Below are 23,944 nucleotides of genomic sequence, written 5' to 3'. Positions count from 1 at the left end.
AACCATTTTTTTTAACCATTTCAAAATGTGGCTTGAAATAAATGATGGCAGAGCGACAGTAAGGGGAAATTATGTGAATAACAAAATGCTGAGTATCTGTCTCATTTGTTAGCAAAGATAGGCATCACTATAACTATGTCAGCATTCAAATATAAATCGCTTTCTTAAGATTATGAAATGTAAAATGCTACTAGGGAAAAAAAAACATCACTTAATATTTACATTTCCAGAAAATCTATGTTCCAAGAAACAAGCAAGAACATCATCCTTTATCATCATCCCAACATTTCCACCTTCTCAGCCAGGTAAGTTAAAAGTTGACTTAGAAAGTGAATCCATAAAATTGATATGGAGATGTATACATTCTTTCTTCCCTTTCTCTCTCTGATTTTCTTTCCCTCCCTCCCTTTCTTTTCTTTCCCTCTCTCTCTCTCTCCCTCCCTCCCTCCCTCCCTCTCTTTCTGAGAGACAGCATTTTTTAAATTACGCTCATTCAAATTAGTTTCAATCTTGTGCCACTTGATTGTTCTGACAGAAAATGGGATATCAGTACTAGACTCCTGCTAAAATAAATTAAATTATTGTATCACAAATCCTCTCTGGCTGGCTGCAGTTTCCTAGTCAGCTGTTATCCCCATCAACTTGCTGGCTCCAAAAACATTTTTTGAAGAGGGCTAGTCTGTACATTCAGGCTGGTCCGTTTCAATCAATTATCTCTGTGAGAGAGTTTTGATGAGTTTAAGTGAACTGGATACCATCCTTGCCAAAAACAAACAAAAAATAAAACCATTGAAAGTCTTGAAAAGATGAAGCTCGTTATAGTGTAACACTAGGAAAAAAAGAATCCAAATTTCACTGAACATTTTGATATATGTTTGCTTTATAGTAAAGAAGAACAATGTGTTCATGACTTCGGGGCTATTAGAAGAATGTATTGATGTGAAAGCAACAGAACAAGGTATGGAGAATTATTTAAATATAACAATCTTATCCCCATTTGGTGAGTCAAAGCTGGTAGAGAAGGAAATAGAAAAGGTAAAAGATTGGGGGAAATTGGCAGATATCAATCAGTGACTGACACAGCTCTGTCTCTTTTCATCAAGATGATGACAGTAGTGTTGTCTACCTCTTTTGGATGAATTTGACCTTATAGGTTACTCCTCGACTTACGACAGTCATTTAGTAACGGTTCAAAGTTATAGGGTAGTCCAAAAAAGGGATTTACAACCCAGATTTGAAACTCCTCCACCAGTCATGCATTTTAGATGCTTGGCAATTGGCCTGCATTTATAGCTGTTGGCAGAGCCCCATGGTCACATGACTGTAATTTACAACATTTTTGCCAGAAGCTGAGATTTACCTCTGCCTCACAATCTGCCTTATAGCCAACAATGGATTTCTCTTAACAATTGTGCCATTACAACCTCCACAAAAAAGGTCATAGAATTAGATATGGTCATATGCTGACCCAGTTTACTACTATCACGAGTTATGACCAACATTGTGCACTCAACTACAGTCATAGGACTACCTGCACAACACATGTACAAAAGGCTTGAGATGCAATGATGTTGCTTTTATCAGAAGGAACATTTTGTTTCTATGGTGAATGCTTCTGTCAGTCACTCTTCCTACAGAGGAAGAACCAGCTCTTGATCTGTCATAAACAATCAGAAGAAAGAGATGTAAGGTTTCAACCTTGTGGACTGTTCTGAGTATGATTTGAATCTTGGAGCTTTCAACTGTTGGTTTTCTGTTCCAATTATAGCTTTTCAGATATCTGTCCTTAAAGACTGTGTAGCAAGCAGGTGATTCTGATGTATGATACATGGAAGTTCAGTGCTTAAACATCCATGTAGTTGTGTGCCATAAGACTTGATTTAAGCAGGTATATCATTTCTATTCTATATATTCATACCTTCAAAAAGGAAGGATTTTTAAAATGGTTCATGAAAAAAGAGATTTGTAAAATATTTGCTAAATTTGAGGGGAAATCTAATTGTCATAGTTCTTGAGGAAGAATAATAGAGATATCCAGGCACTATAGCAATCATGAAATTCTATTTATCACTTGGAAGAGCAACTTTTAAGAAATCCAAGTATAAGAAGATTGTGAATCAGGAAAGAAAAGCATGAATTAAAATTCCACTCTATTTTTCAAGATTTTCCAACAAGCAACAGACAAAAAGAGGTTTTAAGGCCTGCCAGACTGCAGCCACCACAAGTGACTACATACAGAATAGAAAAAAAGAGAACTGCTGAAAATCTTTTAGAGGAGAATCATGAAACAGATAATCAGGTAAAATATAATGTACCATCAAGAGTACGTGTTCTTATTGTTGCAGCCATGAAGAAACCAATCACGCAGGAAAGCTTTGCAATATCCCCGAGTTGCTTTTCAAAAGGTAGTTGAACTTTCTTGGTTTTTTTTCCTTGAAAATGTTTTGCTTCTCATTCAAGAACTGAAGAAGCTTCTTGCATGAAAAGCAAAATATTTTCAAGGAAAAAACCAAGAAAGTCCACTTGCCTTTTGAAAAGCACTTTGGGATCAACCATGACCTGGATGATTGAGAATCTCTATAGACGAAGCTTTGAAACATTCCATATTGCCATTATGATAGGAATTTGCCATACGAAAATACTTGGTTCAAATTTTTAAGCAGATTGGGATGACATTTGTTTGTTTGTTTGTTGAATTTGTTAGGCAAATCCAACAAAATTGTTTTTTTCTCTTTTTGGGAAAAATAGTTTCCATAAAGAAGGCAAATTTGTGTACTTATGCTACAGATCTCTTACTTCTGGAAGCTAATGCTGTGATGGATAGAATAAACAGATGTTTTAAAATGCAAGTGAAACAAATTTGATTTAATGAATTGTTTTTAGATGTCTAAAGATACCTATGCATGGATTGGAACTTCCAAAAAACCTCCTCACCCACTACAGATGTCAAGTTCTAGCACAACACAGTAAGTTAAAGCTCTTTTCAAAGCTCTTTTCAAAATTAGGTCATAGTAGTAACAGATTTACAGTGTAAAGAATAGAATAAAGTACTGTCATTATACATATGTATGGCAGCCTAGGGTTGCAAAATAGAATGTGCAGATTGAAATGGGGTAAAAAACAAGCTTGGGAGAGAAGTGGGTGAAGTCTGTCTGTCTCTCTCTCTCTCTCTGTCTCTCACACATTTTTTATTTTTATTTATTCAAGTGACCGGTTACCCAAAGACAGAACTTTCTCAAACAGTGAGCATTCTAGCTTTGTATTTGGAGAAAATATAATAGAAAGAGTTTTGGTAAGTATTAATGAAGGCTTTAATAGCAATGAATTTATTAATGGATTTAAGTTTGCAGGGAATATTTATTTGCATTTCCCATTGTTAGATTTGAATCTAGATTATCAGGAAACAACAGTTAAAGAGATTTTTCTCACTTCAATCATTTCAGACATATATCTCATAATGTCTTATAAGATGTCATTATGTCATAGTGACAATATATTATCAAATTTAAAAAATCAGTTATGAGTTTGCCTCTTTCCCTGGCTATACAAAGTCATTTTTTCCTAAAATGCTATCTAAACAAGACTTGACCCAATAATGCAATTTAGATTTAGGAATTAGGTCCTGTACAGCAGGGACCTCCAACCTTATCAAGTTATCGAGACCCCTGCTGTACAGGCTTTTGATAATCATTTGAGCTGCACCAATCAGCAGGTAATAGCTCAACTCAGCTCATTAAATATTTCACCTATTTCCTGCACATCTGTTGCTATTAAACAAATCATATCTTCAACATGTTCTATGGCTGCTTGCAGGATCCCTAAGTGTGAGAATCTCATCTGGGTAATCCTTAGTGATACTGATAGAAGATAATATTTATAGCACAGGATTGAAACAAGGGGTCTTTGAGGCTTTCTGAACTTGATTGTTTTCTCGCAGACGTCTCCTTACCGAAACTAGGTAACAATATCAGTGCACAATGCAGTGATGATGTTTCCCAGTTTTGATAATGAAAAGTGTGTGAAAAAATAACCAAAAGCTCAGAGAGCACCAAGGGCCCCTCAATTCTTAGTGAAGCAGGGTTTTTTTAATAACAGTAATAATGTTTATTTGTAATGTTTATTTTAATTGGCACAGTGGTGGCGAACCCTCTCTGTGGGCACGCGTGCTGTTGCCCCAGCAGAGTTTGCCAGAGTAGCGAGCACATGGCGTTTGGAAGTGACAGGGCAGGAACTGAGCAAGCAAGCGATGTTGCCCCCCCGGGGATGCCCCAGAAATGGCAAGGGATGGGCCCCGGCCACACTCACCCAGTCTGCTGTGACCAGCCACGCCCATCCAGTGGGCCACACCCCATGCCCCCCCCCCGAGGCCACCACAATGCTGAAGCAGCCCTGGCACTTTGCAATAAATAAGTGGGTTTTGGGTTGCAGTTTGGGCACTTGGTCTCTAAAAGGTTCGCCATCACTGATCTAGCATCTAGCCAACTATATTCTACTACGAGAAAATCAAAAAATATTCTACACAACTGAATGTGGGGGAAAAGGCAGAATGAGGTGCCTTCAGATTACAATTTAAAGAAAAACAAAGGGGTGGTGGAACATATAACTTTTTCTATTTACAGTACACCCTATTGCCCCCTTGTGGTCAGTAGCCCCATTAGAACTGAAAAGTCAAAGCAATTCAATTAGCTTTTCCAACAAGCAGATCTGCAGGAAATGGGACACCTTTCATCCATTGGATAACTTTATAACTGGAAAGTAATCACATTACAAATTCAGGTTCATCTAATACAACATGGTTTAAATGGTTTTTTTTCTCAACATCCTACAAATACATTATGGGATATGCACATTTCTAGATACCATGTAAGCATGTGAATAACTGAGAATAGTCAGTTGTTTTCAGAGGGCTGATAAATGTGTTACTTAATGGTTTCTTCCAATTAAATGTGGATTTATGAATCTAGGAATATTGTAAGTGTTAGAACCATGTACCTTCCCCTTACCCAATTAGGCACGAAGATCCTGTGCTGTATTAAGTGAGAAATTCATGTTGCTTCTGATCTGTGCATTTTAGACCGTAATATTGAATAAATCAGGAAAATTAATTAGGATCTTGGTTTATGTAGTCAAGAACATCCATCAAAACTGGGCCAATTATGACAACTTTTGTTTTTATCCCAGATACTTGGCTTAGAAGATAACAAGATTTTAGTAGTTTTAGACCTCACTCTGTATTAAAGCAGTATGCATTATCTATTTTGTGCACAAACATTTTTATTAGATATGTTTTGTTCTAATAAGCAAAATAAATAATAAATTTAGAGACAAAGACCACCAAAATCTATTTACTGTGGATAAAATCTAGATCAAACTTAATGTTTGAAAGAAAATTTCCATTTAATGTATACAATACAGCAAGATATTTGTAAAAAAAATCAAGTTGTTTTATTAACGACAGGATATGAATACACCCATCTCTCACTATGAGAGATCATGGGATTGCCACTTATTGCCTAAGTTCATGCAACAGACTGAACCTTAAGAACAGATTAAACAAACCTCAGTCATGTATTCACATAAGATTCTGTTCCAAAAACAAATAAATTATATTATAGCCTAATAATGATGACCTCCTGCACATTATTTAAGTTCTGAGTTCTCCCACATACTAAACCACAAAGTACCTGATGCTATTTTACCCTAGCTTAGCTTAGCCTAAGCCTATGTGTATATTACAATGCCTTTTATATGTTTAAATGCCCGCTCATAATATCTTGTTATCTTTCCAGATCTAATTGTATTTATTCAAATAAGATCTTTCTCCAATTTTCCTAGAAGCCTGAGAAATCCCCAGAATTGCAGTCCAAGGATGGGCAGCATATCAGTGAAAAGGAGCCCCTCTGTCCCCCAGATTTCCATGCCATACCCCTGTGGGCAAGTAGGTGCTGTTTCTTAGAAAACAATGGCATAAAGCTGATGTTGCTCTTTCGTGATATTGTGCATATGGTTATTTTATTAAGCACTGAAAACAGAGCCTTCTCCAACCAGAATTAGTTGACAGTTCCATAATCCCCTGCAAAAATGCCTCTCCCTCTTTCCCAGATGGTGATAGGAGTTATAGGCCATACTGTATATCTACAAGAGTCCAGAATGGGGTTGGCTGAGCCAGGCTCAGAAAGGAGCATGTCATACATCATATCAGACTACTTTGTCTTCCCAGCCTGATGTATTCGACTCTATTTTTTCACATTTCTGAACCACCCATCTTCCTCAAAGTGTGTTTTGTCATTTATTTCCAGTCAGAGATGTTCACAGGCTACATCAAAATAGTAACTGAAACTGTGTGATCATGTTCTGGAGGCACAACCTGTACCAAATAAAGTAGATATAACTTCATAGACTCATAAAGATTAAAGGGACCTTGGAGGGTCTTCTAGTTCAACCCTTTGCTCATACCCTCTCACAGGGTTGTCCAACCTTGGCAACTTTAAGATTTGTGGACTTCAATTCCCAGAATTCCCCAGCCAGTCCACAAGTCTTAAAGTTGCCAAGGTTGGACACCTCTGGTCTCAGACAATGGTTGTCCAACTTTTTCTTGAAACTCCAGCAATGGAGCACCATAACTCTGGGAGGTCAGCTGTTCCATTGCTTAACAGTTTTTACTGATAGGAAATTCCTCCTTATTTCCAAGTTGGATCTCCCTTTGATGAGTTTCCTTTTTGTCCTATCCTCAGATGCAATGGAAAATAAATCAACATCCTCTTTTCTGTGATAGCCCTTATAGTATGGGTGTCAAAACTCAATCGCATCACGTGACGTATTGTGATGTATCATGACATTTTTTGCCTTTGCAAAGCTGGGGAGGGCATGGCCTGTGCGTGATGCACCCAGCCCATGGGTTGCCAGTTTGACACCCCTGCCTTATAGTATTGGAAAACTGTTATCATGTCTCCCCTAAATCTTCTCTTCGTTAATCTAAATCTACCTAGTTTCTTTAATTGTACTTCATAGGATTTAGCCTCCAGATTCCTTATCATCTTTGTTGCTCTATTCTGTACTCTTCCTAGGCCCTCAGCATCTGTTTTTTTATTGTGGTGGCCAGAACCTCAGTCACATAGTTGTGCCCAGTGTTTTAACATTTGGACCCTGCAGACAACCTTCTTTCCAGTCTTTACCCAGGATTAAGTTCATACTCTGTTCCTATGTCATCCGTAGCCATGCCCCAACATAAACCAAAGTTTTAAGCAATGTCAGATATGAAATCAGGTTAAACACCTGATGATTGGTGAATAGGTGAGATGGCCATATAATGACTTAGAAACCAATAGTTTCTCTAAGAGGGTTCTTTGTAGCAGTTGAGTGTTAAGGTAAAGTTTGAGATGGTAAGAGCAATTAGCACTGAGAAAGTTTACAGACATGATGGAGGACCTTATTTCTCATAGCTTTGATAGCTTCTGGGAATTTCCTGAAATAAACAGAGGTGGGTTAAACAGTGAGTTAGACTAGATAGCCTACGTTAGTGTCCTCCAGCTCTCCAAGGCAACCTTTTGGAAGTCAAATAAAGACAAGTAACTGTTTTTAGAGGATGAAAGCAATCATCTGGAATAGTGCAATGATGCAAGTTAGAGCAGGCTCCTGAGAGATCAACTATCTGGACAGAACTGGATATTTATTTTTATTTTTTAGTTAAGTCAATTTTAAGTCTCATGTTAAATTTCTGTTTTGTTTTTTGCCACAAAATGGCAGAAAAAAAATTACACTTCGAAGTTTTGATAGCTGTAATGATGGAGCTGATGAGTTTGAAAGGATTTACTATATACTATAGTAAATATCAGTAAATACTATATAGATATGATACATGATATGATATATAATTTTGCATGTACTGTATATGTATATATGTATGTGCATGTGTTTTATACACACTATGTGCACAAACATAGTTCATTCATTCAATCTCATCAGCTTCATCACCACAGTTGTATCTAATTCCATCTTAATAATAGCTAATTATGAATCAAAGTCAATTTGAAGAGAATGTACTTAATATCTATAATATTCATTACTGTTGTAAGACCTTCCTCCCATAATTTCATCATTTTCTTTTCCTTACTTTCTTATGAAATAGCACCTCATTTTTCTAAGGGTTCAACGCTAGCAGAATCAGCTGCTGCTTACCTATCTAGCAAAACCGCACAAGGATATTTATTGGAGAAAATAGAAATTACAACAGGAGAAGAAGAGGAACACAATGTTTTGCAGGTATATCTCCCTCTGAACAGTTGTTGATGTACTGATTTAACACAGTGGCTTTACAGTTCTTATAACGATATGTTAATGGGAGTTAGGCATGCTGCTGATTTTTTTTTATTGGAGCCAGTTACTGAATGAGTAATAGTGACATGATTGTATTTCAGATATTTGGCAATTTATGATTGATTGCTGCATCCCTCAGTCAAATGATCATGTTGTACAACCTTTTTGCTATTTTCTGGCAAAAACTGGCAAAAAAACCTGCCCATTGGTTCAGTTAGGTAGAGATTTGTGATCATGCGATTTGCTTAATGACTATAGTGAATTGCTTAATGACTGTTTTAAGAACAGTTGTAAAATTGAGTCCAGTCACATGGTGACTTGAGTTAAAAACCACAGTGTCTTATGACCAAAATTTGGGGCTCAGTTATAGGTGTAAGTCGAGGATTACCAGTAGTTAGTATGCAATGTAGCTGTCATCTGTTGTTTTTCTTGAACATAGCTTCCTCAAAAGTTATTTAATTGTAACAATCAATTTTACTAGTCATCTGAATTCCAGAACTAGCCACAGAAAAAAATAGAAATACACTAAAAAGCATCAAAACCATTCCATCTCATGTAGGGTCCTAAATTACACAAGACCAATTATATCTTCACATGTTTCTGTCTTGTACGTGTGTTGTTGGGAAATAAAAGCAATTTCTTCAATGTTAGGCAAGATAATGTTTAGGAAACATATTTTCATTATCCGTGTAAATCCTTTTGTAGTTGTCTAAATCATAAAACTAATCCAGTTGTCTACAAGTGCAGCAGTTAGAACTGTCCAGGCTGGAAGCTTTTGTCAAAGAGCAACTTTTATATTGACCAATTGTCTGAGACAGCAGGAAAGGAGCTGCCCTCTCAACCTTTTGACAGTAGAAAGACAGAATCACTGATTTTTACAAGGCTGAGGCTGGATACAGGCAGAAACCCTTAGCTGGATTTGTATATGAACTTCAATCTGGATATAATTTATCATTCAGTAAGGGATCCGCATGGTGAAATCTGCTTTTCACACACTGGATTAGGATAATCATTCATGCTTGCTATGTAAATATGCTCATAGAAAGGAAATGTATTTTTTTTAAATGAAAATCACTGGAAGTTTTTAAGAAGAGACTGGACAGCCATTTGTCTGAAATGGTATAGGGTTTCCTGCCTGAGCAGAGGGTTGGACTAGAAGACCTCCAAGGTCCCTTCCAACTTTATTATTATTATTATTATTATTATTATTATTATTATTATTATTATTATTACTTCTACAGCAGGATTTTTCTAGTATTGCCGTAAGAACAAGTAGGAGAAGAGAATTTTGCAAGTTCACTAATAACCATCTTCCCCTAAAAAGAGGAGATGATTTTGTTTCAATTTCTGATAAGAAATTCTGTTCTTCCCTTCTTTTTAAACGTTTAAGTAGTTAACATACAGCATTCAGTTTAGATCATTCAGCTGTTATTTTCTTTTTCTTTTTAAATTGATAGTAACTATAGAAATAGCCTAGAAGCCAGTTGACCATTGTTCTTAAACATTTGCTGTTATAGAAAGAATGATAATGATGATGATTTCTTCTGTCTTAGATCAACTGCAGGCTTTTTTTATTTAATAAAGCCCTGTTATGCTGGACTGAAAGAGGCAGTGGTTGTTTGAGACTAAACGATACCTCCAGTAATCAACATGGACTGCTTCAGTCAAGACTGGGTAAAAATTAATTTTGCAGTTCTATATATAAATGTAAGGTCTTCTTGATTCTTAGGAATCATATGGACACAACTATATAGTTTTTTTCTGGCAACAAGACCAAATTGGTTTATCACTGCTTTTCTTTACGATTTGCTTTGTCTTCTCAGTCCAGCCTACTTTGATACTCTCTGGAGGTCTCCCATATACACATAAACTCATTTATTTAAAAAAATATGCACTACAATTCATCTGCAAAAATATATCACCAAAAGGTTTAGTAGGGTTTTCATCACATGACAATTAATCAAATGAGTGTTAATTACTGTTTATAAAGGATTGAAACCATAGTTTTGAAGAAGAGTACAAAGACTAAAAAGCCAAGATCATCCACATCCAACAACAGTCTTTTGGAAGTCATAAGCTGAGTATCAGGGAGGTTTTTAGCAAGAGATTGAACAACCATTTGTTTAAAATGGTATATAGGGTTTCCTGTTTGAGCAATAAATTGGATTAGAAGACCTCCAAAGTCACTTCCAACTCTGTTATTCTGTTCTGTAATTCTGTTACTATTAGTTTTTCATCTCTCAATCCTTCTCAATATAGTTAAACCTATTTGACATGGATCTGGATTATTATCAGTGGTGGGATTCATATATGTGAACAACCAGTTCTGTGTGTGGATGCTGCTTCCAGAAGTCCATTCTGGGCCTGGGCAACAAAAAATTAGCTACTGGTTCTGCTGAAGTGGTGCAAACTGGCTGAATCCCACCACTGATTATTATGTTTTGCAGGTTTACTCTACAATTAAATGGTTTGCTAAGTTTATAGAGAATCACTGGCCAAGTCAATGCTAGAAAAGAATCAACCAAACAGGACTCATTTGCCCTCCTTTCGACTTGACTAATAACTGTAAACCACTCAAAGAGTACTATAAAGCACTATGGAGTTATAAATAAGTCTCAGTGCTATTGCTATGTTGCTGTGACTAGTCAATGCAGATATATATGTATATACTGTACATAAGGAAAATATATATTCTGCAACTACTTTGGAGGCTGCTAAATCCAGATTCATACAAAAAAATCTTTTTCTCTCCCTTTGGAAAAAATGGAAGCCCTTCAGCATCATAAGAATGAGTAATGGAAATTCTCCAAATTGCAAGAAAAATCTGCTTCAGATCTGACATGTTTTAATTTCCTTGATTACCTTTTTGATACTGTTTCTCATGCTTGCAGTTATGCGAAATCAAGGAAGCATGAGGCTTATTCTTAACACCAAACTGTGGACTCAAATGGTGATAGAAAGAGCAAACCGTAAGAGTGTGTGCGTCACGGCAACAGACCTGGAGGATGGTTCCATCAAAGTTTTCCTAATACAAGTAAGAATTCTGTGGTTCCTGGTCTCTTGGATAAAACCTGAGTTGTTGGGAAATACCCAATTCAAAGACTGAGATATTCATTGGATGGGCAGTGGTGGTGATGATGATGACGCTACATTGTGTGATCTTAGAAAAGGATAAGATGTTTAAGTTTTCCATTTTAATTGATTCACACTTTGATGTTCATGGGGTTTTTTTTAACTATTCCTTGAACCAGAAAATATTTCCTGGATTTTTGTCAATACTTCATTTCTGCAGCATTCCTGCCCCCCCCCCAGTGAAATACTGGCAAGGAGATACTAATGCCTTTGCTTAAGAAGCAATAAGACAGACCAATAAGAATACTTGTAAAATCCCAGTGAAATTTTTAGATGTTTTGCTCGTTGCTCAATTTGTATATCATAAAACTGCTTTGTGGAAAATCTGAGTAGTGGTATTTAGTATACAACACATATAAATAAATAATAGATCCTTTTCTTTAAAATACTAAGTTGGGTAAGAGCTGGCTAACTAAGGATAGTCTACTGTATTGCTCTAAGTTAGTGGTTCATAAAGTGTGGTCCTTTCAGGGGCCTGCAAAATCAAATTTATTTGCCAGCCTCTGTTGAAAAGTAATACAATATTAGAATCCCATCAAACAATTGTGAGAAATAGCAGTAGCAGCGAATGCATCAGTTTTAATTTTTAATAGGGTTACCCATAAAAACAAAAGCTCTTTTGGGGTCCTCCATAATTTTTAAAAGGGGGAAGGAGTCTTGAGAGAGAGAAAAAAGTTTAAGAAATACTGCTCTTTTTGTTGTTTGTTGCGAAGTCGTATCCAACCCATCGCGACCCCCTGGACAATGTTCCTGCAGGCCTTCCTGTCCTCTACCATCTTCTAGAGTCCATTTAAGCTCACGCCTACTGCTTCAGTGACTCCATCCAGCCACCTCATTCTCTGTTGTCCCCTTCTTCTATTGCCCTCAATCTTTCCCAGCATTAGGCTCTTCTCCAGTGAATCCTTCCTTCTCATTAGGTGGCCAAAGTACTTGAGTTTCAACTTCAGGATCTGGCCTTCTAAAGAGCAGTCATAAGTCATCCAAAAAAGGCTGGATTTTGAGGACCACAGGTGTATTTTAAAAATAAAAAATATAGTAAAATGGAGCAAATAGCACATGATATTTTGTTTGACTTGTCAAAAAAGTGGGAGAGAGTACCAAGGACAGCTGATGGACATGCATATGTATCAGTTTTACGGCATATTTCTCTGTAAAAACGATGGTATTGAACATACACATACGCTTCCCCTTCATCTTGTAAAGCATTACAAGTTTGCTGCGTGAAAGTCTCTGAATCACTCAGGAGTCAGTTGCTTTCTCTTTTACTAGATGGTTCTTAATACATATTTTTTAAATTTTCTTGTTGCTTCTTCACCTTTTCATTGATGCTCTGGAACACAACATCTCATGGATTCATCCATACATTCTGTCTCACACAGGCCAGCACAAAGGACATTGAATCACTCTATGCAGCCATCCATCACCGTCTTGTTGCTCTGAGAAACTTTACAAAGCAGGAATGTGGTGTAAATCAATTGGAATACAAGCTGGATGTTCAGCCAATATCCTGTGACAGTGATGATGAAGAGAATGAAAAAAGAACTCCGGGGAGCAACAATAGATCAGGTAAAAAAAAAAAAAGCTTTCATAAGGTTGACATAAACCCTGGTTCTTGCAAGTTATAATTCAATATTTACTTTCCCAGAATATAGCGGGCTAAGTTCACTGCAGGGAGAATTAGGGAAAATATTTTTTGCTGCTGCTTAGTTTGCAAATCTGGTTGGATAATATAAAGTTTAAGGAGGGGAACGTGCATGTTCTAAAGGTTAAAAATTTACACATCTAAAACACGAGGTTCACAAGATGGCAAAGTGAGGTTGGGAAAGGAGTAGCTATGAGATTGTCTGCATTATTGTTAAATATATGCATATACTTACACAGATATATACAGGTGCGGGCACGCGCACACACACACACACACACACACACACACACACACAGGTTTACAAATGCAACACAAGAAAAAGACACCTCAGTGAGGTGGGAAGGGAAGCAAAATAACACTCCAGGTTTAGCAATTGGACAGAAGAACTTCTTAACATTGAGCAAACCTGCTGGACAGGTTTGCCCTGGTACCTCCAAACTAATAGGCAAACACTTGTGTTATTCTGATATAACCATTCAGTGCAGTAATTTGCAGATAATCTCACTATGGTTTTGACTCTTTTTCCACCACCTCCAGAAACAGTTAAGGGTTTATCCTTCTAATCCCCAGGGTCTTCCACAGAGTCAGCAGCTTCATCTCTCTTCCAGAACTATGTGAATATTCTCACCGCTCCCCCCTACATTGTGCTCAGTTCCCTCCAGCTAGTCCTTAGGAAGGGTGAGGAGCAAAACAATGGTAACCAGCTAGATCAGGGATCTTCAGACTTGACCCTTTTATAACTTGTGGATTTCAACTCCCAGAATTCCTCAGCCAGGCAATTCTGGGAGTTGAAGTCCACAAGTCATAAAAGAGCCACGTTTGAAGACCCCTGAGCTAGATGGTCGCATCCATCTAGGAGTCTATGGAGATTCTCAGTCATACAGGTCATGGTTGTCCCAAAGTGCTTTTTCAAGAGGCAATTGGACTTTCTTGTTTTTCTTTGAAGACATTTTACTTCTCATCCAGGAAGCTTCTTCAGCTCTGACTGGATGGTAGGGAAATGGAAGGATTTATATTCCTTGCAGACAGCTGGTCATTTGCCTCAACAACTCTCTAAAAGAGACGTGTCAAACTCGTGATGTCACGTGACGTCGCACAACATATCGGAACGGTTTTGCCATTGCCAACAATGGGGTGGACGCAGCTTCCGCATGACGTGTCTGGCCCGTGGGCCAGCAGTTTGACACCCCTGCTCTAAAAGAATGCAAATGACCAGCTGTCTGCAAGGAATATAAATCCTTCCATTCCCCACCATCCAGAGCTGAAGAAGCTTCTTGAATGAGAAGTGAAATGTCTTTTTTAAAAAACAAGAAAGTCCAGTTGCCTCTTGAAAAAGCACCTTTGGGGCAACCATCTTGGAGCTTTTGCATAAGAAGAAAAAGGGAAAAGTACTTTTCCTCCAGAAGAGTTGTTGAGCAAGGGAGCAAGGGAATGGCAAGCACACTATCTAGAACAGGAGTGGGCAACTAAGGCAACTTTACAACCAGTGGACTTCAGCTCTCAGAATTCCTGAGCCAGCCATGCTAGGACAATTGGGAGATAGTGGGAACATACCAACAGAGAACATAGAATAGTAGAGTTGGAAGGGACCTTAGGAATTGGGGAGGAATTCTAAAGAACCAGAAGATAGGATGAAGGGGCAGTTTCCTTCCATGGTTGCAGAGAAAAGAACTTTAAACTCTTTTCACAATATTTTTCTGGAGCAGTAGCTCAAGGAAGAATTCCACTTTTGAAAACTTAGGCGAGCCCCTCAGTATTGATAAGACATGAGCATGTACCCATGCAAATGGAAAAGTCTCATTAAGCCTTAAACTCTCATAGATGCCCTACTATCTCAAGAAATCTGATTCATGAGCACCTATGATAGCCATTTGCTTTAACACCTGGCTGTTGGCCCCCACGATGCACAGCTGCTGTGCCTGTAAACAGATATAAATATTACAAAATGGCATAACATCTCCAAGCATTCCTTTGTAAAAGAAAGCTGCCTTGGATGTGTGCTAAATCCTGGAATTTCTTACCATTCAATAATTGGATTATGTATAACAAGCTTACCATAGATATTTATTAGTATTTATTCTTTACTATTTTTTATCTAGTATTTATTCTTTAAATAGTCTTGGCAAAATAACTTATATTAGATTACCAGTATTATTTAGATTGTTGATCCCTATTAAGTCAGGACTTTTATAAGAGATTCCATAACATCAGCATCTGCCTTTTGCTTTCATGCACCATACTCCAAAGTTTGTTTGTTTTTTTTAAAAAAGTGCAATGTTCAGGTTAATAACAACTTTTTAATTACCCTGATTTTATTTTAAAGGTCATTTCTATGAGAATCCATTATGCACTTATGGCTATATTGATTTGTTCTACGCATTGAACAATGCTATAAATAGTTCTTATCGATAGCAAACTTGCTGACATATAAACAATTGGCTGCTCACTGGATACTATTTAACAAAGATGGAGGAGAAAAGATTATGATAGCAAATTGGATGGCTGCAAAGGACAAAGGGAAGCCCAGAAGACGGTACCAAGTCATCCATCACATAGGTAGAAAGGAAAACAAAACATGAGAGGTGTGAATATTATTTCGTTATGTAGGATATATTATTGAATCATTGTAGTTGATGAAATTGGGGTGTAGTTTTCTGTTATCTTCAATAAATCCTTTCTATCTATAGTTCTTCAATTTCTTGTGATCTTTCCCAAATGAGCTGAAGCCTAACTTTCAGAACACTTGTAAGGGAAATTTATACTGTGGTTCCAATTAAATTTTGCTCCGAATTCCTGTCCTCTGTGGTGTAATACCTTCTTACAACTGCTTATAGTGAAGGCGTCTTATGGACAAAGTGACCATCAATCAAGCTGTCACCCTAAATCTGTTGTGCAATTTCATGGCTTAAATCATGATTATGTAATGTATTTTAGAAGTGCATGAAGATCAGGGAAATCGAGGAAATGCTTAGGTTGTGATGCTTGAAGGAAATACTTACAAAATCTCAAATGTTAAAATATTTCCCTGTAATATTGGCCCCACTTTTTCTAACAGAATGAGAACTTCCAGAGAGTAATGCAATTAAACTTTCTTCTTCTTTGTCACAAGATGAACTAGTACTGTTTTTCCTGATCTGATATCCTGGATTTAGTGGGACCACAACAGAAAGCTTAAACAATCAGCATCAAAACAGCAGTGTTGAAGAACATCAGAATAGGATAGGATGGGATTGGATGGGATGGGATGGGATGGGATGGGATGGGATGGGATGGGATAGGATAGGATAGGATAGGATAGGATAGGATAGGATAGGATAGGATAGGATAGGATAGGATAGGATAGGATAGATAGGACAGGACAGGACAGGACAAAATAGAATAGAATAGAATACACCTGGAAGGGACCTTGGAGGCCTTCTAATCCAGCCCCCTGCTGAAGCAGGAGAATCTATACCATCGCAGACAAGTGACTGTCTGGCCTCTTTTTAAAAATCTCCAGTGATGGAGTGCCCATGATTTCTGGAGGCAAGCTATTCCACTGGTTAATTGTCCTCACTGTCAGGAAGTTTCTCCTTAATTCCAGGTTGCTTCTCTCTTTGATCAGTTTCCAACCATTGTTTCTTGCCCTGCCCTCTGGTGCTTTGGTGAATAATGTGATCCCCTCTTCTTTGTGGCAGCCCCTTAAATACTGGAATACTGCTATCATGTCTTCCCTATTTCTCCTTTTCTTTAGACTAGCCAAACCCAAGTCCTGCAGCCATTCTTCGTATGTTTTAGTCTCCAGGCCTTTGATCATCTTAGTGCTTTTCTCTGAATTTTTTCCAAACTCTCAAATCTTTTTTATAATATGGTGACCAAAATTGGCTGCAGTATTCCAAGTGTGGTCTTACTAGGGTTTTATAAAGTGGTACTAATACCTTGCATGATCTTGATTCTATGCCTCTGTTTATACAACCCAGGATTGTATTAGCTTTTTTGGCTGCTGCTGCTGCACACTGCTGGTTCATAGTCAGGTGATCGTCCACTAGGACTCCAAGGTCCCTCTCATGGTTACTGTTTTTAAGCCAGATCTTAGCCAATCTGTACTTGTACCTTTGATTTTTCTTGCCTAAATGAAAATCTTTGCTTTTCTCCAAATTGAAACTCATTTTGTTGGATAGGGATATGGAACTACAACATGATATGTATAGAATAATAGTATTAATAATAACATTGGCATTGATGAAATTGCTATCAGTCAATAGCTTCATTTGGAAACGGCTTACATCCCCTGATGATACCTTTAATACCATCAAATAACAGCCTATCCCAGGTCCTTGGGAAGGACTTGATAGGTGGTTAAGAACGCCATATCCAGTTTAAACATCTGACTGACTATGTGACTAATAACAACAAAAACAATAATAAAATCAATATAACTATGATCAGATGACCTTTCATTTCCTAATTCTCTGACTCTCAAGAGATTTAATCATTTGATTGTCACTCTCTTCAGTTTTCTCAAATTTCCTTCCCTCTCTTTGTCCTTCTCTGAATCTGTTCCAGACTTTTGAATCCTTAAGATATGTTGGCAACCAGAACTGGACGCAGTATTTGAGGTAGGATTTGACCAAAGCAGAATAAAATGTATCAATTATTGTACTATAGTGATATAACCTAACTTCATTTGCCTTGTTTGCAGTTACAGTGTTGCTGACAATATTTACCTTATAATCAACTACAATTCCAAGATTTTTTTTAACAAGTACTGTTGCCAATCCACATATCCCTCATTCTGCATGTGCATTTGATTTCTTTCAAAATTCTTTCTATTCTTCACAACCCATTTTGCAAGAATTTTGATTTTTATTTCTGTCTTCTAGAGCAGAGGTCCCTAACCTATGAGCTCCGCCCTCTTGGCCACCAGGCCATGTAAGTGGCTGGCCAGTGCATGTGCACGCATGCGCATTCACCCCCTCGCACCTGTGCTAGTCTCGGTGCTAGCCTCGGTGTGAATTTCATGGTGGTGCTAGCCTCGGCATGACCCTTGCATCTGCGCTAGCTTGACGTGACCCTCACGCCTGCGCTAGCTTTGGCGTGACCCTCACACCGGCACTAGCCTCGGCATGACCCTTGCACCGGTGCTGGCCTCGGCGCAACCCTTGTGCCAGTGCTAGCGGTCCCATTTAGGGAGTGCGCATGCTCACAGCCCCATTCACATGTACGCGCATGCAGCTACATTTGGGGATATGTGCATGCAGGCATAAAGGTGTCTGCCCCTCCCTTTCCCATTGGGCCACCAACCCAGAAGGCTTGGTGACCTCTGTTCTAGAGTATTAGCTATCCCACCAATTTTGTAACATCTGCAAGTTTGATATCCATTCCCATCATCCTCTCATCCAAATAATTACTATAAATGTTAATCTGACTTCATTTGTGTTTAATTTGCACCTTCATTGTACAACTGTTATATCTCAACATAAAAGCTGAAGTTACTGGAATGTCCTCCCCATCTAAGTGTGCATTACATTACAACCTTTGCTATCTTGGCATGTTGTATTCCCCCCACATTTATGCTGAGTGTAATGCAACTGAACTTTGTGTCAGTTTGTTTTACTTTGAGAAATGCTGCACAAATTAGATAAAGGGAATTGTGTTCCAGTGCTAAAGTTTAACTTCCTTTTCATTCCCTGTGCATTGCACATCTCATTCATTTTGGTCTGATCACATTGGAGACAATCTTCTGGAATGTTCTTTGGCATCAGCCCCATTGAAACATCTGGGAGCTGCTCAAGAATAGGAATAACAAGTTTTCATTTAATAAAGACCTTTGTCCTCTTTTGGGGGGGGGTTTCTAACAGCATTCTAGAAATATTTTTTTCTCTAAACATCATGTAATGTTTGTGTAATAGAACAGAGAGCATTTTTATGAATTTTCAGCCATAAACATCCTTTGTCTTAAATAGTGTGTGAAATAGTAATCCTTTCATATCTGTGAGGAGAACATCTATGCAAGCAACCAATTGTTTTAAACAGTATTTTATTTACTAAAGTACAAAATAAATGAGAATGTATTAATTAAACTCTCATATTAATTGTAATGATCTTAGACTTCAGTCCTAATAGACTAGAATGAAGACCCACTCATTCATAAAGCCAGTCATGCTGGTGAAGAGTTGGTTGGCTGGCTGGCTGAATGTATCCTACTCATATATATCTAAATGCAAATTTCTGCTTCCCCTCCCCCCCAAAAAAGTGTATGAGTGGTAGAGATGTTCTGAATCAATATTCTTGAATTTAAATCTGAGAAGTTTTAAGAAATCAAAAAGAACAAGATGGTTACTTTTAGGAGTTGGTATTACACTTAGCAGCATTTGGAAAGGAAGGGTATTCTGAGGTTGTTTGGGGCAGAAACTGGGGTTCTGTTCTTTATTGTTTAACTGTGTAGAGCAGAGGTCCCCAACCTTGGCCATTTTATGACTTGTGGACTTCAATTCTGGGAGTTGAAGTCCACAAGTCATAAAGTGGCCAAAGTTGGGGACCCCTGGTGTACAGTCTAATTTAAAGCACTGAGATCCATATGCAGTTCCACCTACTATTTATGTCATTTTCAAAAGAAAACAAGAGGCAATTTGCAGATTATGGAACACTTCTAAATATTTATAACTTATGGACTTATTTTTAGGAGCAAATCATATTGACCGTGGTAGAATTTACTTCAACATAAACATGAAGATAATTGTTCTGGCATTGTTGTGTCAGTAAACACAGAGAATTAGGCTTTAGATTTTCAAACTGTAGAGACAGATTGATCTTTCCCAGTCTGATGTCCTTCGGATAGATTGGACTAAAGCCTGCATTATTCCCAAACCTTTGTAGAAAAATATAATCCAACCTTCTGGGAGGATATCAGATTGGGGAATTTACTCTTTTCTTTAATCAATGTCCACTTCAATCTGTGCTCAGATTGAACCATTCCTCTGAAACTTCTTTGTGACTTTGCAGAGAAACATAATAAAAGACTCAAATCTGTTTATCGAGTTGAATGCAATATCCAATCTGTGTGCTGATTTGCAAGTTAAACAATCCGTTGACAAGCAAAGGCCCTTGACCCAGATTTGGAGAAAAGAGATAAGGGTTACTGGGCAATGATTACTAAGGTTACAGTCCTTGGGAATCTTCCATGCTGTAGTGCAACTTCTTTTCAATTGATGTATTTCATATGTATGTGCACATGGGTGTTCATGCATCCATGAGCACAGACATTTGCAATTGGTGTTCAAGATAAAAAAAAATAGAATAGTAGAAAACCTGTGGATTCTTTGAAGCCTGTCAACTAAACTCTTCTTTCATTTATCTCCAGGATATTGCTGACATCATGCTAGCCCCATCTCTTATGAAGGAACCTTGGCAGAACTGCTGAAAGTTTCTGCTTCGTTTTATTTATTTTGACTTGATCCACTTCGTTCTACTTATCTCATACAACATAGAATAGCAGGGATGGAAGGGACCTTGGAGGTCTTCTAGTCCAACCGCTTCTCAAGTAGGAGACTCTATGTAATTCAGGAGAAATGGTTGCCCAATCTCCTCTTGAAAACCTCCAGTGATGGAGCATCCACTACTTCTGGAGGCAGATTGTTCCATTGATTAATTATTCTCACTGTAAAGAAATTTCTCTATATTTCTAGGCTGGATCTCTCTTTAATCTTCCACCCATTTATTCCTTGTCCTGCCTTCAGGTGCTTTGGAGAAGAAACAAATGGTTGTCCAATCTCTTCTTAAAAACCTCCAGTGTTGGAAGTGTTATCTTCCATGTAAGCTGATTCTGGGTTGACCCCTGAAAGATCTGTAGTTCAGTCTTGCTGTTCTTGCTCCCAAACTCATCATTTGCAAAATTCTTTCCTGCCATTCTAAATTGCTAATTTACATACTGTGACTTTTGCAGTGGTGTAACAGATAGAAACGAGTAGGTGCTCTTCTCATCATGCAGGTTCTCTGCATTTCTTGAATTTCTTTTCTCTGAATGGCATGCAGCCGTTGTAGTTTTTCCTCTCTTTTTTTCAGAAAATTCCACAATGCACTGAATTATTATGGCTAAAAATTGGTGGAGGGAGGTCTATCCATGCCATTTTGAGCTCCTAAATTAAAGCCAGGTTATATATCTAACAGATAAATAATTAGGACACATATGGTTATTTACTGAATTGACTACATACTCATTTTGGGTATTAGTTATTGTTTGAGCCTTCTTTCTCACTGTGATTCTTTTTTTTTTTTTAGAGGCCTGGAGTGATCCATTGTTTAGCTAATCATACATTAGCAGTGGCTTTGAAAAATAGCCCTACATTTTATTCAAGCTCATGATATTGCTGCTGGCTGTGCATCAGCTGATTTGGTTGATTAGAACTTAAAGGATTTCAGTTGAAACAGCTTCTATTGTAATCGATGCATTGGATTGTTAAAACAAAAAGGAAGGGTCACAACATCCTACAGACTAGCTGATTTATTGTGGCATAATCTATATCAGACTAGAAGCTAATTTTATCAGATGAGTAGTATGCCATTCTCATGTGATCATCAATTACTTTTTGCCTAAAAATTTATTTATTGTTATAATAAATAATTATATGTTATTTTTAAATGCTAATATATGAATGGACATCTTTGGAAAAACTAGCAGGAGAGCACATTCACAATATCCTCCAAGCCTCCAAGAATTATTTTCTTCCAAGTTTTGAACCACCTCCAGGGATCAATTCAGAAATGCCTATGTTCCAGAAGAAACTACTTTCTTCATTAAAATTCTTTTTGAAGGCATCACCATGTTATTTGTTTTTATGAAATATACATATGATTTCAGCATAGTTGTGCAGCATAGCTCGGGGTCTTCAAACTTGGCAATTTTAAGACTTGTGGACTTCAACTCCCAGAATTTCTCAGCCAGCCAGGGCTGGCTGAGGAATTCTGGGAGTTGAAGTCTACAAGTCTTAAAGTTGCCAAGTTTGAAGACCCCTCACATAGCTCGTGTGATTGAGCTAGTAGAGAAGAGACTATAGACTATAGGCTCTCTCCCAAAGTGGCATGAATAGGCCAACCATAGATTCTTTATTGCCACACATCTATTGCCATAGACAAAGGCAAGGTGGCAAACTTTTAGCTTCTCTGTGTCATTCAGGGTCAGTCATCCTTGCCATCCAGCCTCAAGTTTTGATTAGGCTCACTTGATTTTTTTTTTTTTTAAAAAAAAAGGTTCACCAAACATTATTAGAAAATGGAAGTCAAAATGGCTCAAATCGAACGCTTTGATTTGAAATATTATCAATTCCTCTCTTCCCTCAAAATGGCAAAGGGAAGCAATGGTAACAGACCACAATAAAGGTAGTTTACTAGGGTTGGCATGGAATAAGCCCATTCAAATTCCTTCTTCATGAAATGGCAGTTTTATGACTGGCCTTGCCCCCACGCCTGCCATTTTATAAAAGCACTCACAATGTGCTCTCAAAGTCTAAATGTGGCCATCAGCTATAAAAGCCTCTTGGTGTCCTCTGACTCATCGGGAATGACATAATCCATATGCCAAGACTGAGGTCACCATTTGTGAACATAGGTCCAGGCTAGGCTTTCTGGCTAGAATTCATAATTTATGAGAATAAAAAGCCTAGCAGCTGGTGATGTCAACCCTAGTAGATCAGGTAGTATGGGAACTAAAGATGGAACCCAGAGATTAGATGGATTGATTCTTGTTGTTTCTGCTAGCAAAATATTACAGTTTCTGGCAATTAGCACATTCCCACCAGACTCATTTTAAACCTTTTGACTGGAACCTCATTCTGGTCAAGTAAGCTAAATCTATACTCCTAACTTACATAGTATCATTGCATAGTGTGGGATCTCAGGAAAGAGCTATACATCTTTTTGAAGCTAATATAGCTATTTTCAATCAAAAACCGTTAAGACTACTGTAATTTTAATTAAAAAGTAAAGATTTCATTGAAATAAAGTCCACTGCTCTTGAGTATATGGAGATGTCTGTTATGTCCCGAGCCTTGCAAACGGCTCGGGCGTTTGCAGGCAGTCCCGGGCAGGTGCAAAGCTGCCCGGGACCAGACAGGCTGTCGCCAGCGCCGTGCGCATGCGGGGTGCTGGCGCGGGAAAAGTATCGCATTTACCCGGGAAATGTCTATAAGAAGCTGGGAGGTTTTGGGAGCTGCTGAAGCCATCTACTTGTAAGCTGAACGCAGAATAAAGAAAACTGAAAACTCCAACTGCTTCTCGTGTCTGCTTTGTGCCAAGGACTCAACACTGGCGACGAGGGTGGGATTGCCTTACACCGCCTGGAAAGGAAGAAGTGTAAGCTTACCCAAGTGAGTCCTGAGCGGCGGAACGGCGTCGACTCGGCAGCTACCCGCCAATCCAGTGCGCATTCGGGGGTAGGCTGGCTGATAGACCCGTCTCCTGAAGATGGCGAAAATCGGAAGGCTTTCGGAGTTCAACGTCTCACATCCAGAGCGGTGGGAGTCATACGTAGCCAGGGTGGAGAACTACTTCAAGGCAAACCAAGTGAGGGAAGAGAGCTTGAAGGCTGCCACCCTGCTTTGTGTTTGCGGTCAAGACGCCTTCGACATCGCAGAAAACCTTGCAGCACCTGTTCCAGTAGAGTCTGTCAGCTACGCAGATCTGAAGAAGCTATTGAAGGAGCACTTCCACCCCAAGATGTCCGTCATCGCATGGCGCCACACCTTCGAGCAGAGGGATCAACGGCCCGGTGAGTCGGCCAAAGAATTCATCGCCGCATTACGGAAGGCCGCCAAGCACTGCGAGTTCAAAGACCTCGAAGAACGACTGAGGGACCGATTCGTGTGCGGGTTAAGG

General features: G+C 38.3%; 1 protein-coding gene across 5 annotated transcripts in view; it reads left to right on the top strand.

Annotated features, from left to right (window-relative positions):
* Positions 1 to 23,944, top strand: part of RANBP3L (RAN binding protein 3 like) — a 50,602-nt gene that overhangs the window by 18,822 nt on the left and 7,836 nt on the right. Inside the window, exons 5-16 of one of the 5 annotated variants that reach the window (XM_039347905.1) lie at positions 231 to 305; positions 887 to 958; positions 2,163 to 2,299; positions 2,884 to 2,966; positions 3,208 to 3,292; positions 5,836 to 5,938; positions 8,129 to 8,262; positions 9,870 to 9,990; positions 11,208 to 11,350; positions 12,828 to 13,014; positions 17,639 to 17,691; positions 20,436 to 21,951. In XM_039347905.1, coding sequence (XP_039203839.1) covers positions 231 to 305; positions 887 to 958; positions 2,163 to 2,299; positions 2,884 to 2,966; positions 3,208 to 3,292; positions 5,836 to 5,938; positions 8,129 to 8,262; positions 9,870 to 9,990; positions 11,208 to 11,350; positions 12,828 to 13,014; positions 17,639 to 17,646 — 1,148 coding nt within the window. In that variant the 3' untranslated portion in view covers positions 17,647 to 17,691; positions 20,436 to 21,951. Of the gene's footprint in view, positions 1 to 230; positions 306 to 886; positions 959 to 2,162; positions 2,300 to 2,883; positions 2,967 to 3,207; positions 3,293 to 5,835; positions 5,939 to 8,128; positions 8,263 to 9,869; positions 9,991 to 11,207; positions 11,351 to 12,827; positions 13,015 to 15,416; positions 16,292 to 17,638; positions 17,692 to 20,435; positions 21,952 to 23,944 lie in introns of those variants that run through there. The other 4 variants (XR_005557248.1, XM_039347903.1, XM_039347901.1 and 1 more) reach the window with 4 other exon arrangements.

The sequence above is a fragment of the Crotalus tigris genome, unplaced genomic scaffold, assembly GCF_016545835.1.
Source record: "Crotalus tigris isolate CLP2741 ecotype Arizona unplaced genomic scaffold, ASM1654583v1 scf7180000018103.2265978, whole genome shotgun sequence".
Taxonomy (NCBI): domain Eukaryota; kingdom Metazoa; phylum Chordata; class Lepidosauria; order Squamata; family Viperidae; genus Crotalus; species Crotalus tigris.
This window is presented reverse-complemented; position numbering and strand designations above follow the sequence as displayed.